The sequence below is a fragment of the Clytia hemisphaerica genome, unplaced genomic scaffold, assembly GCF_902728285.1.
Source record: "Clytia hemisphaerica strain Z4C2 unplaced genomic scaffold, Clytia hemisphaerica genome assembly, whole genome shotgun sequence".
Taxonomy (NCBI): domain Eukaryota; kingdom Metazoa; phylum Cnidaria; class Hydrozoa; order Leptothecata; family Clytiidae; genus Clytia; species Clytia hemisphaerica.
The window spans coordinates 1,234,343-1,248,335 of NW_027103564.1; the positions used below are offsets into that span (position 1 = coordinate 1,234,343).

Below are 13,993 nucleotides of genomic sequence, written 5' to 3' on the forward strand. Positions count from 1 at the left end.
GGAAAAAAGACAAAAACCCTAAAAAAAGGGAAAATAAGAACATGTTTAAGAGCATTTTTAGGCTTTAGAAGATCCGAAGGCTTAACAATTTTTTGACGTTATAATAATTTCCACTTTTCCAGGTTTTTACGACTTTTGAAGTTTCTTAACCACTTTGACCTAGATATTTTGTATTAGAGGGACTGCAAAATCGATTACAAAAAATTACGGACAAATTCAAAAGTTTTGTATACCATGCTTAATTAATAAAGCCAACATTCTGACACAACTGAATGACGGTTTGTTAGCAAAATAATCTTGTTTTAAAGGATATCAATGCTCGAGTTATCTGATTAAAATTCGAGATTAGTTATTGAGTAATGTTTGTGGTATGATGTTAACGCGCTGATTTCTCCATTATAGAACAGTATGGATAATTAGCTAGTAGAGTACAAAGTCTGTTTTCTGTCTATTTTGGAATGTTCCATTCATGTCTGTAGAGCATGGTCGTCAAAAATGGTTGAAAGGATGGATAGGTTTTTTTAGAAAGATATTACTTGCGTCTTGTTCCAAAATAGATAAGTGCAGAAAGTGGAACAGTGTATTAGTTATTACTGGTACTGTTCATGGAAATTAGCGTGTTGGAGATTTTCTCTGAAACAGTCTGTTCCTCTAAAGAATCCTGCATTATAACACGCATGCGTAATTTGTCGTTCTTTAAACCATATGTAGTTAATTCCACTGACCTTTATATATCCCTGGACCAAGCTATATCCGCCATCTTTGATCAGAGTTTTTTTTGGAATTGGTACCCGAGAAGAAGCCATTGCAATGTCAGTGGTTAATTCCCGTGGTAAACAAAGGAGAATGAATTTGAAGGGGTTAACAAACTAAACCGGGTCGGGGTTGTGGACGGTGAAATGTAGATTTTATGAAGTTTATCGTTCTTTTTGTCTATTTTTAGTAAATGTAGGATTCTTTAGATAAACGCCCTCAAAATTCAAATCTAGTATTACTCTATAATCGGCATGTTTACTCTCGGAAAGACGAGAGAAAGGCAATCAGATTTTCAGCTTTCAAGTCTTTAATACGATACTATGAAAATACGCTTCACGGGCACATAGTTTTCTTTGATTCGTTTAGTACAAATACTTAGTAAGAGCGTAGGCGAGAATCATAGAAAAAGCACCATTTTTGTTTCGTATTAGTCTATACGTCATGGTCTATAAAGGGCTTAAAACGTTTTTTATAAGCGCATGCAAAATCTTTGAAGCCATCTTTGGGTGTTCCAATCATTTTGAGTTTTAAGCCTAAAGATGTTCTTAAAATGTTCTTTAAAACGGCATTTTTTCAAGTGTTTTGTACGATTTTCTCATAGATTTGGTGTTTTAGAGTCTGTGAAGCCTTAAAATGTTCTTAACCTGATGTTCTTAATACTTTGTGACCATCGAAGCCTTAAGTTCTTATGTAGTAAGTTCTTATAAAAAGAGCATGAATTTTTAATCGAGTCAGTAGATTTATAAAGCACTGATTATTGGCACTACGTTTCTAAATTTGTTAGTGAGGTTACTTGAAATTGCGAAAGCTTGTTTTTCACTCAATGCGTTAAGAGTTGAGTTTGGAAAAAATTGCTTGGAGTTTTCGTTATAACTTTGTTGCTATTTGGGGGAGTGGAGTACGAGACTTCGATATTGGAGATATCGCCCGTTTTTATTTCGGAATTTCGGAAATCTGAAATCTGATAAAATGTTTAACGGTTTTTCGGAAATCAGAACCGTTGCCTAAAAACCACTCGCCTCGATCCAGGGGAAGGGTACTCTGGTTGTTAGATGAGGGGTATGTGTGGACGGGACCTCCGAAAACCAACCCTTAGAGAGACCAAATTTTTAGTGAAAAAGTACCCCTTAGAGAGACTTTTTTACAATAGATCTTATCAGAGTTTTTGATTTCTCTAAAAACATTAGAAATCTCTTAGGAATTCCTCAAGGGAATTCTATTGTAACTCTCCCGAAACAATTCCACAATGCATCGGTTTTTAGAAAAGTAAAAAACTCCGATAAGGTATATTCTTTTCTCTCGAAGTAAAAAAATTTCCTAAAAATTGAGAACTTTCTAACCCATAGAGGAACTACTTTGAATTTTTTTGATTTTGTAACCCTTTTGAGAGACTTTGGAAGGTGAAAAAACCGAACCTTATCGTCCACACAACCCCCCGGGCCTCGATACTAGGTTAAAAACTATCAGATGGAAATAATAATAAAATTGGATTCAAATGATTTTTCTTTAAGAGCCAGTTTCTTTATGAATCAACTTTAGCGAAAATGAAATATCAAAATTTGAGTTGATTTATTTTTTCCTTCGTTGCGATTATCTAGGTTGACTCATTGACAATATCACATCAGGTTGAATACAGAAAAAATTCATAATCTGTTGTTGATTGAAAACCTGTCATGAATCATTCCAAAAGAAAAATTCTATTTGTGTAAAACATCTTTTGCTGTTATCTGGGTACTACCTTTTTTATTTGGGCCTCCATTGTTCTAAGAAAACTGCAGTCCGCAGTTTGCGTCGCTCTTGAAGAAAAATTGATGTTGAAAAGATAATTTCGAGTGTACATATTGTAAGTTTAAAAAAACGGAGATTATTATTTGATTATTTTTTTCTTCAGAAGTAATGTGTGAAGAGTGCCAATTATTTCGAAACAGACTATGGTAATTCGGCCAATAATTTCATCATTGACTTTAAAGCCCATATGGGCTAGAGAGGATTCTTCAATCTTTCCTAAGCAATAAAAAGTGAAGCCTTGAATTAACACCGCATTTAGAATGACAGGTTGGAACTTTATCGACCGCCGGAGGCGGTTTCTTTCATAGTGGTACGCTAATCTCGTTTTGCCTTGGCTCATTACTTTGTCTGCCATTTACTTTCGGTTTTTTTAACTAGATTACCCAGGTGTTTCTCTTTTTTTTTCCCTGAATGTCTTTTATTCGGAATTGAATAATCGAGACATGAAAAATGACTATATTGTAATCTGTTTTCAATGAATAATCTAAAATGTACTGGAAATGACATGGAGGCGTTAATAATGTGCGCGTGCTCTTTCGCGAGCGCGATGGAAGGCGGTCGTTTCAGTGTGGTTTACATCCACACTGTGACCTAGTATTCATATCTTAGTTTTGACGCGGAATGTTTTTCAAAATCTAGCGGTGGGTTTTACTTTCAATCTAGCGTTTGTGAGAAAACCACGCGAGTCACGTGTTCTGAAATATAACAATAGTAAGACACTGTCCTGATATGAAATATGTGTCTGATATGAAACGGGGGAGCACTTATATAAAATAAAACCTTTAACCCTGCTTATATTAACATGTCCAATAGATTTTTATGTTATTTTTAAAAGTCCAAAATGTTAAAAAGAAATTAAATAGGTTTATGATAGAATAACAAGAAAAAAGAACGTCGATTTACAGAAAGCACACTAGCTAACTGACTGACAGCGAACTAAAAAGATGTTCTTTTTATTAAGATCCTACATTGGTTAGTAGTCTTATGTAAAGGCTTAGTGATTTTTATAATTGAAAATATTGAATTTGTCGTATGACTTATTGACTGTATTATATGGTATAACATGCAAGTTTTAATCTAGTGTAGTGTATAATGTTTGTGTGCAAGAGGCTGCGTTTGTATATATGCACTGGGCGTTTTTATAAGTTCTTTCAGTTTTGAAAACATATATACATTTGATGGTCTCTCATTCGATTTTTAAGGGGAATCACTTTTTCATCGAATAGGGAAGCGTATCGAAAAGCAAAGCGTTGTTTATAAGAGTTTCTTGTTGACAGTGACTTTCAGTATTACCGAATAACTGAGCGTATCAAATGATACGTCGCATAATAGAGCGTTAACTCTAAGTTTGAATTTTTGCAATGTAGCCTGGATCTTTGGTACAAGATTGGGCTATGGTAAATTTGGTAAACAATGGATATGTTTCTGTCTTTTTGTAAACGGTAGATTAGCGATGAATGGGGTTAAAAGAAGACCCGCCTAGCCCTTAGGGTAGATAGTGAACCATTGGTCGTCGGATATGTAAGGTTACGATTACCTAACATTGAATTTATGGCTTGGTTGTGGAAATTAGACCATGCTTTCGATCCTGGAAATCTTTGCAACGAGATGACACCCCTTTCTCAGTGCCACGGTTGAGCTTTCCCTTGCAATGGGGGTGGGTTGGATGAAAATACATAGCGAAATCATATTATTCCAAGCTCGAAAAGCCCAGCTAGATGGTTATGGAGTGCATGCAATTTTTCAAATGGAGATGTCAATTTCCTAGTCGGACTGATGGTTTTTTCGCCAATGATGAAACCATGGATAAATTTTCCAATTGGTTGGGGTTGTAAGATCGTAAAAACTTGTGAGACTTTTTTAAACCCGTTTTATTAAAGTTTATACGAACCGTAGCACAGCTGTCAGCTGGCATACAACGTTTTTTCAACATTTTTCTAAACGTTCACAACGTCCATATAACGTTAGAATTAACGTTGTGTGCCAGCTTGTTGTATACTTTCTCCAGTAAATGAGAGGTGTGTCAAAGGAGGTTAAGGCTTGGAAGTAAGAACAATAAAAAACGATGTTGTTAAGTTTAATAGAGAGGCATATATCGCTCTAAGTCACAGTTACAAACACCTACATAGCTATCAATATAATACCCCCATATTAAGAGAATACGGTGGAACCCCCTATGCACGTTTTTTAATAAGAACAAACTATATAAGAGCATAAGGCTTCGATTGCCAAAATATTAAGAACAAGTTAAGAACATTTCAAAGCTTTTCCTAAAATACTTATTTTAGGAAAATTGACAAAAATACCGATAAAATTGTGAAAATAAGAATATTTCAAGAACATTTTTAGGCTTAAACATCGGAAGTCTTCAAAATTTTTGTATGTTCTTATAAAGAAACAACGTATAGACTGAAAAATAATCGGCTTTGAAATTTAGTCCTTTTGGTAAGGCTCTAGCGGAGAAGTGACACAGAGGTGGTGCATTTTATACCCCGCTGGCTCAATGGTTCTCACCAGGTCAATATGAAAGAACAGTGTGTTTAATCTCATAACAGATTATCCATTCTGCAATACCACGCTCTGCTCTAAAGGGGTAAGCGAATGTGACGATCTGACCTGGTAGTCAATGAAAATCGCGTTGGTTTTTGCTTGAAAACGAAAGCGAAAGCGAAAACGAAAGCGACTGGCTTCTAATGTTTATGTTTATGATTGTCTTTTGATCTTAGTATGTTTGATTTATTTCGGCCAATCACTGCTTTTTAAAAGCTGATTTGATATTCATCCCAAATCTGGATGAAAAAGATCAAAGTGGTGGTCAACCTGGTTAGATTATGTCACGATGTCGTGGCCTTACGAGTGAATGCGTGCCATGCGCGGGTATCAGAATCAGCTGGAAGATTTGCTCTTTTTTTCAATCTTTTTCAATAAATTGTATAAAGTTTGTACAATGTCTTTAGACCCAGACTAAAAGTTAAGAAGGTCAATCAGACCGGAAGACCTTTTGTACGGTCTATCAGCACGTTCTCTTATAAGCTGTTGACGTCACCCGTGTATTAAGTCTTGTACTGTTTTTGATATGAATTTTACTTTTTGTAAAAACGCATACATTGATCTCGTTAACTACACTCCCTTTTAAATCACATCTTGTTGTATGAGTATGGCAATAACAATCATAAAATATTTTCGGTTTTCCGATGAGTTTTGGGTTTTTGAGGAAATTGTATTTCAGGAGTTTATTATATAATTTACAGTGTGTCCTAAAAAAAGTGGATGAATTTTTGTGTAAAGTAGAATCCTTAGGTGATTGGTTGTAAGTGGCGTAAAGTCAGTTAATACGCCACTTGCAACCATCACCCGGTGGGTCCGTGTAAAGCATTGCAATGGTGCATATTATGAAAAGAAAGATTCGAATAATAGAAGTTCGAATAAGCAAGAGTTAGCTTCCGGGGGGAGGGGACACTAGGGTTGAGGGATGCTGGTTATGCACGTGCTGGAAAAATCCTGACCCTATAGAGAGACTTTTTTACAATTTTTTCTCTCAAAATCAAAAAGATTTTCTAAAAATCGTAAATTTCCGACTGATTTAAAAATTTCTGATTTTCAAAATCAAAAAGATCGTGAATTTCTTACTGATTTTTCCGACCCTTGGAAAGACTTTGAAAGGTGAATAAACCAACCATTAAGGCACGCACATACCCAGCAGCCATTTTCACCTAAGTACCCCTCCGGAAGTTAGCTCTATGTCAGTTGGAATTACAGCACACATATACTCGAATGGAATGTTTGTCAGTTAGGATTACACGCACACATATACTCAACAGAGTGAAGATTCCGTTCTATATCCGAAAGGTTGATTTGTCTGTTTGTTTAATCAACTGTACTTATCCGTCTGATGGTTGACATTATCTATTCAAGATTAAATCATTAACTTATCTGCTTCCATATATGACAGCTTATCAGGGTAGTTTTCATTAGATTGGCATGTGGATGTCGTAATTGTCTTAGTCCGAATATCTGAACTATTTAGAGTTTTCATAGGAACCAGTAAAATCTATCACTTGTTGAGCATTGTATTTTTCTTATATTGGGCTCTTCCATAAAAAAAATTGTACATGGAGGGGGTGGGCACATATTGGAGATTTTGTCCAGGAGTAGTGAAAGATCTGCAAAATTTGCCTTGTTTTAGGGGCAAACTTGCTCTGGTTGGGGGTGATTTTGAATGTTCGGGTCGACTGATGCTTGTCTGGGGGGTGAGATCCGTTGTCCGGGGGTTAAAATTCACAATGTCCGAGGGGGGTAAATTTCCAAAATATGTTATATCCTCCACCCCCCATATATTGTAGTAACAAGCTTTTATATCTTACTCCCCTCAGGCTTCCTCGAAAAATTATTCTCAATTTTAGGCTGTGTTGATCCTTCTTTGTCATACACCCCTTCTCACAAACCTGATAGGATACACCTTTTCGACTGTAGCCGTCAATTGCCGCGCGGGCATTTTTTACCACCCTAAAACCGTCCCAGTCTTTTTTTCGCACCGAAAGACAAAAGAAAAAAGTGTTAAAAAAGGATTGGATCGAGTTTAGGGTGGTAAAAAATGTCCGCGTGGCAATTGGCAGCTACGGTCGAAAAGGTTTATTGTTTCAGCCAGTGAGGGTAAATATAGCGATTCTCATGTTGTTTTATGGCGCATGAGATCTGAATCCTAATGTTTTCCAGTCAGAAACGATTTGAACTTTGATCATAAATTTTTCGTCAATTACAATTCAATCACAAAAATTCTTTATTTCAGTGTAATATATAAAATTAGATCTAGAAAAATATACAATACTCTAATGGGAGTTGTTTGACAATATCTGTGGCAGCAACAAAAAACAATCAATCAACCAAAACCTAATTTATTCACCAAGTCAACACACTCCCCGAACAAACTTTTAATACGTCATAATTTAATAATCAATAAATATCAATCAATAATCAATCAATATGTCTGCACCGGTCAACCGTAAGGTCTCGACAGCTTACTTGTCGACTATGTATAAAAGTAAACCTCCCAACATAAAGGATGATATCCCAGAAGGCCATACTTATAATAAGGTAAGTTATATCACTGATCTCTAACTTCTTGACTGGATCAGGCTTTCCATATAAAAGAAAGCGTGTCCATTTTTAGAACTGATTAGTCGGCCATATTGTTTTCAATTCTGGACGTCAATAGCGCGATTCAAATGTTTTATTTTGAAATTCGAACGTTTGAAAATCTAAGGCAAATTGGAAAACAACATGAATAAAAAACTGGAACCACTTCCATGATAGATCTATGGCCAGTTAGCCTATATAGTGTGTAAAGGAATATGACATTTGTGGGTGATATACTAACCCTTCAACTGTCACGTGTAAATATACCCATATATGTTATGTTGATATTTTTGTTGATTTATATAAAGCACATCCAGTTGGAGCACTAGAGTAGAATACACCTTTTCGAACGTAGCCGCAAATTACTGTGTGGGCATTTTTTTGTCCGCTTTACCACCCTGAAGCCGTTTCAGTCTTTTTTCGTTCCTATAGACAATAGAAAAAGTTGTAAAAAAGGATTGGGTCGAGTTTAGGGGGATAATTAAATAATAAATTGACACGTGCCTGACCGTGCGAATAAAATAGGTTTCAAATTTGCTGTTTCTAACATTAACGGAATATTGATTTTGCAAGATCAGCAAATTTTCACTAATGACTTTTTGATGAAAATTATGAATCATCTAAAAATTGTCTTGAGTTAAAAGTTATACCATACGGTTGGAAGACCGTAAATCACAGCACTCAAAAGCATTGAGCAATATCGATTGGAGGATCGAAAATCGATCTTTTCTATTCGTAGATTTACGTTTTATTCATATAATGGAATCTATAAGAAAGTCTAGCCCGTTACAAATCTCTATCCTTCTCTTTTTCTCATTAGTAGTAGTAAGTAAGTCTGCGACCGCAGTTGGAGGCGACCCAAAGGCTCCTCTTTCGATAGCTATCTACCCAAAGGTAGGGGAGGGCGCCACTCTTTCTCCCTGGATTGCTTCACTTACCTTTGATTCTTCTCTTTAAATGCTTAGCATCAAGCAGAGAGGCATTCAGCACCATTTTGGGAATTTTTGGTATGAACCGGCTTGGGGTTGAACCCACAACCTTGCGTACCGCAGCCGCTACGATCGCTTCATTAAAATCTCATGGTTTTTGCTTCTTACAGACTGCGGGAAGGTTTCACTGTCTTTGATGACATTTTTTTTATAGGGGTTTCAAACATCGGCAAAACGAGCGTTAATGGGCTTACGGCAACGTACGTTATCAACTGGATCAACAGGATCGTGTAGTAGCAATTATTGTAAGTCATTATTCGTAATACTTTTCTTTTGTTTTTATATTACAGTCCGGGTAACCGACAATTCATGATATATAACATTGTAATGTCTTCTGCCATTACACCACGGACCCAACAACTGATTGGTTGTAAGTGACGTAAAGTCATTCAATAAGTCACTTGCAAGATTCAACAACTGATTGATTGTAAGTGACGTAAAATCAGTCAATAAGTCACTTGCAGGACCCAACAGCTGATTGGCTGTAACGTGTAAGTGACGTAAAATCAGTCAGTAAGTCACTTGCAAGACCCAACAGCTGAGCCCGTTGAAGACATTGCAATGATGCATATCATGGATAGACCGGGTTATTGTTTACCAGGAAAACATGCCGTCATATCAAAACGCGTCTTCATATAGAAGAAAAATCATTGCAGCAACTAAATTCTAGCCCTGTCTCCTCATGCTGTTGATATGGGCATAGATTTATAAAGCCCGAAGGACTAGATGGTGTGCTTTAAGCTTTAAGCTCTTCCAAGCAAAAAAAGTTGTTGCTATCTTTTTCGAAAACCCTCGAAGTTTCTGATTGGTCAAGCTCTGAAATTCTATTGTAATGCCACGCGACTTAGGTAGGATCAAGAGGATTTCCTACCTGACCTCAGCACACTTTTCAGCAAAAGCACCTAGCCCTTCAAGTTTTTTAAATCTACGTGTATGCGTTGATATGTGTATTGAGTAAATAGTGTTACGAAGGGTGAACAAACCTCGCTGCGTATGTTCGACTTATACGTGGGGCTCGAATCTAAAAGCGCTTAAAAAATTGAAAAGTTTTTCAAGCGCATCCACTCACTATCTTTTCTTAGGAAACATGTAAAATTGAGTACTCAAGGCACGTTTTCTAATTCAATCTTTTAAAACTTTTATTAAGAGGTTCAAGCAACAGAAAGATATTTCATACGATACGTTTTGATACTAAACTCTGTTTGACTCTGATATTCACTTTTGATGAAAGAGTTCTAATACTATTTCCTGCATCGATCCACGAGCTATATTTGACGCTTTGGATTTAATCTTCCTCTCTACTGTCCGGGTGGTAGCATATAGTCTATCCAGGTGGTTTTTTTAATTTACTGGCGATTCCTGAAAAGTCGGAAGTAAAAAAAACAACTTATGATTGGTGTCTTATTAGAATACACCAAACTCACACCAAACCGATAGTTTCTTAAGTGAACTAGTTTGTAGCAAAGGTTTGTGTTGCAACAATGTGCATTCATAATTTGCAACAATTTTTGTATTCATTTGTATACTAAAGATAATTTCAGTTAAGAATTTGCGTCTCATCTCTCAAAAACCTGAGTAAATATTCCAAACTTTATTCATGCCTAAAAGTCTGTTTTTCTTATATATTTTGTGTGTTCTTGTAACGTCTAAATAGTTTTTTAACTGCTTGCTTGTCCTTTATTTCCGTAATCCAACAGACAAGCTACTAAAATAAATCACTTTTTAGAACAGAAGGTTTGCAGTTAGTCATGATATTTTTATAATCTGGACCAGAGTTGATTGTTTGTACTCAATATACTCTGCCAGCAACGAGTTTTGAATTTTCCGTAAATAAAGGCTAGGCTTTACACACCTCTGTGTAGAAAAATAGTTCTTGTTATTGCAAAAAATATAGAGTATTTAATTAGTAATAGTAAAATATTAGAGATTTTTACGGTGATGAGTAAGTTTTGTATGTTCAGTCTGTTTTCAAGCGAGCAGCTCCGATTTCTTCAGTAGCGCGCAGTTTATTAAATACACTTCCTGGTCCAAAGAAATGTTAAAAGTTTTAGGGTATCATTTTTTCATAGTATCATTCTCGCTCAACATTCAATTGTGTCATCATAATGACAAGATTTGAATAGCCACGGTAAAGCCACATTTTGATATATCAAGACAAATCCAATATGGCACTTAGCGAGAGTTTTGCTGAACAATTTCTAAAAGCGGCCCCAATTTAGTTTCTATTCTAAGGACTTCTAAGGTATTTGAATATCAAAGATTGTGAATTTTTCACGCAAAATTCACTTCCTCAGTGTTTTCAAAAAGCCCACTATCTTTGGGTCAAGCTGGAGTTTTTACAAGTTCTTTGGTGACTCTGTTGGTCGTTAAATGTTGAGACAAATACGATTTTATTACTTTTTCTAAAGAACGCGTCATCCCTATTGTTTAAAAATAACCAATCAGGTAAGCATCTTGTAAAAACTCCAAGGCATCTCGTATCTTTCTGCCACTTAGGACACTTAGCCTATACTAGACGCCACCCGCGTTTTTTCTACGCAATTAAGAAACGGGATTAACGGGATAAAAAAAAAAATAAGAAACGGGATGAAAAATCTCGGTTTTTAGTGAGGCACTCGCTATCTGCCACTATGCTCTCAAAATATTTTTTTGTAAGCACTACAATGTATCAAAGGCTAAGAAATTGTGACTGAAACTACAGACTTTGTTGAAAATTGAGCGGATTTACCGGAATGTGTTCCGTATTATCTTTATCCGCCCGCGGAGTTTTGTGACCAGACCGGACTCTGAAAGTATTACGTAATCAACGATTTGATTGGTGGATTTCAGACGGGAATTTATTTTGGGTTCGAAAACAAAGATGGTAGAGTAAGAAGCGATAAAACTGATAAGGCGAGAGACAAACAAACTTCAGGAGCTGGAACCGGTCCATCATGTCGCAGTCAGCAAATCGAGCCAAAATGGCTAATGCTAGACCAGGTGTTTCTTCAGCCTCTTTGGCTCAGAAGTCACCAGCTGCAGCCACTAAACCGCCTGCATTAAATTATTTGAAGGTATTCCTAAATTCAGTGCAAATTTTTTTTTTGTTTTTCAAAATGTTTTATATTTTCAAAATTTTTGACTCAAAATCAAATCAATATATGAAACAACTATCAAGCTTCGTCATTCTTGTGATTATTTACAAGTAAAAGATTTGTTTTTGTTGCTTTTGGTCAGGCTTTGTCTTTCAACGAGACCATGCAAACAAGAAATACAAGAATCAGAAGACGATCAATGTCTGTTTCATCACAAGACAGTTACAGTTCAGGTTATACTCTTTTGTGCTTTTTTAGTGGTTTTCCTCAGCTATAGCATCCTCAATTCTAATCTGAGAACAGGAATGATTTTTTGCTGCTGTCGGTCAGTCTGAAAAATTCTCTTTTTAGATTATTGCTTACGGTAACTTCATTTGTAGTCTGGCCAGGCTCAATTGATAGTTTGGTTTGTCATGTCCTCTGACCAACTCTAAATTTCTGAGAAAAAATGTTCACTTTGAGTCGGAAAATTAAAAAAATTTTTACCTCTTTTTCACATGATAACTATAGTCAATTCAGGTAATCGTTACGCACTTTTCAGAGAAAGGTTGATTTCGCGGCTAATTCTTGCGATTAAAGGCTAGTTGAGCTCTTTTTAGATAGCTAAAGCATTTTCCAACCTTTTTCATTCTATAAGCTATCTTCGATAAGCCAAAATTCATTAAACAACATTTTTCAACTGCGTAATGATTAGGTGCCAAATCTGCAATTATTCCGCATTTTTCCCTATCGATTCCGCGCATGCTAATTCTTGTGATTAAAGGCTAGTTGAGCTCTTTTTAGATAGCTAAAGCATTTTCCAACCTTTTTCATTCATATAAGCTATCTTCGATAAGCCAAAATTCATTATTAAGCAACATTTTTCAACTGTGTAATGATTAGGTGCCAAATCTGCAAAAACTGTTAAGAAAACCAATTGGCCATTAAACTGGGTTGAAAAGATATTACTTGAAACAATGTATTGGCAACTTTGAAGCTTGAATGGTAACTTGAAACAGCTTGAAAAGGTGCGTAATGATTGGGCTACCCTGGTAAAAGCACCTAATTGATCCGCGGCTCTTGTTATTTATCACGGAATATTCAAGAAAAAAAATTTGGTGGGATAAAACGTACTTGAATAAGCTGCTTCTTAGCAACAACCATTTGCGCGCTATCTTGTACCCAGATCTCCCCAGTTCAAAAGTTACTTCATCCTTCTAAAATATCAAAATGGTATCGCCAAAGCGCATTTTCTTTGAAGCAAATTTTGGCGAGCGGGAAGTCAAAACAGAAACAAATTATTGGTACAAAAGGTAGGGAAATGTTTTGGCTTTCATAATAATTTTACTTCAAGGTTAGAAACCAAGTATATCATGAAATATTGGTGATTCAAAAAGTGCGTAAGAATTAGGAGTGCGTAACGATTACCTGAGTTGACTATATATACTACCGTGAAGTCGGGTAGCTTGCATCAATGAAGGCTAACATGCATAGCCCTCAAATGACTGACCATTCAAAGCAGCAAAATTTCAAAACAAATGAACTACGCATTTTCGCTCACAGCTCTACTCTACCATTTTTGTTTTGATTTAACTTTCTATCGTCAACTGCTCCAACTAGGGACTATCTTACGCAACACGGGACGGCCATTCCACCACCATTTCACCGAACCTCCAAAATGATTTGATTTGAGTTTAATGAACCACATATTAAAAAAAACACGATTTTTCTTCGCGGAGTAGGCTTTTAAATTGAAATATGAAAAAAATCCGTAGTGGAACACGCGCAAGTGTCCGGAACGAAGGACACCAAATTAGTGGCAAAGCGATGGAGCGTTTTACGTCACTCGCGCGGCAAGTTACACACTTGCTTTTTGTTAATCCCATTTGGGCGGTAGGCGGTTAGGCGGCAGGCGTTCTCTAATTCTCCATTCAGCATCCGGTCATTTTGAATGAAAGCAATAAGTTAAAAAGGACGCGTTATTTTCAGTGAAAGTTATTGTGACATGTTATGACAGAAAGTATGATTGATAAACTTGGTGGAGTTATCAAAACAAATTTGTTGTCAAAAGAATTTAACAGTAATAGTAGGGGGAAATTTGTTCGTTTTTTTGAGGTCGCTCGATTTTTTTAGTCAAAGCACTTGTTATACATTTTTGGAAAGCTAAGGGGTAGGGGAATCAAAATAACTTGGGTGCCAATTTTGTTTCGGACACTTTGGTGTGATTTTCGGACAAATACGACGGTCTCGGGCAAAAATCATAGGGTGAAA

General features: G+C 36.2%; 1 protein-coding gene across 3 annotated transcripts in view; it reads left to right on the forward strand.

Moving 5' to 3' along the window:
• LOC136800919 (S-adenosylhomocysteine hydrolase-like protein 1) overlaps nucleotides 1-13,993 on the forward strand; it is a 48,400-nt gene that overhangs the window by 12,288 nt on the left and 22,119 nt on the right. Inside the window, exons 1-2 of one of the 3 annotated variants that reach the window (XM_067057531.1) lie at nucleotides 7,337-7,638; nucleotides 8,824-8,914. In XM_067057531.1, coding sequence (XP_066913632.1) covers nucleotides 7,528-7,638; nucleotides 8,824-8,914 — 202 coding nt within the window. In that variant the 5' untranslated portion in view covers nucleotides 7,337-7,527. Of the gene's footprint in view, nucleotides 1-7,336; nucleotides 7,639-8,823; nucleotides 8,915-11,533; nucleotides 11,723-11,885; nucleotides 11,977-13,993 lie in introns of those variants that run through there. The other 2 variants (XM_067057530.1, XM_067057529.1) reach the window with 2 other exon arrangements.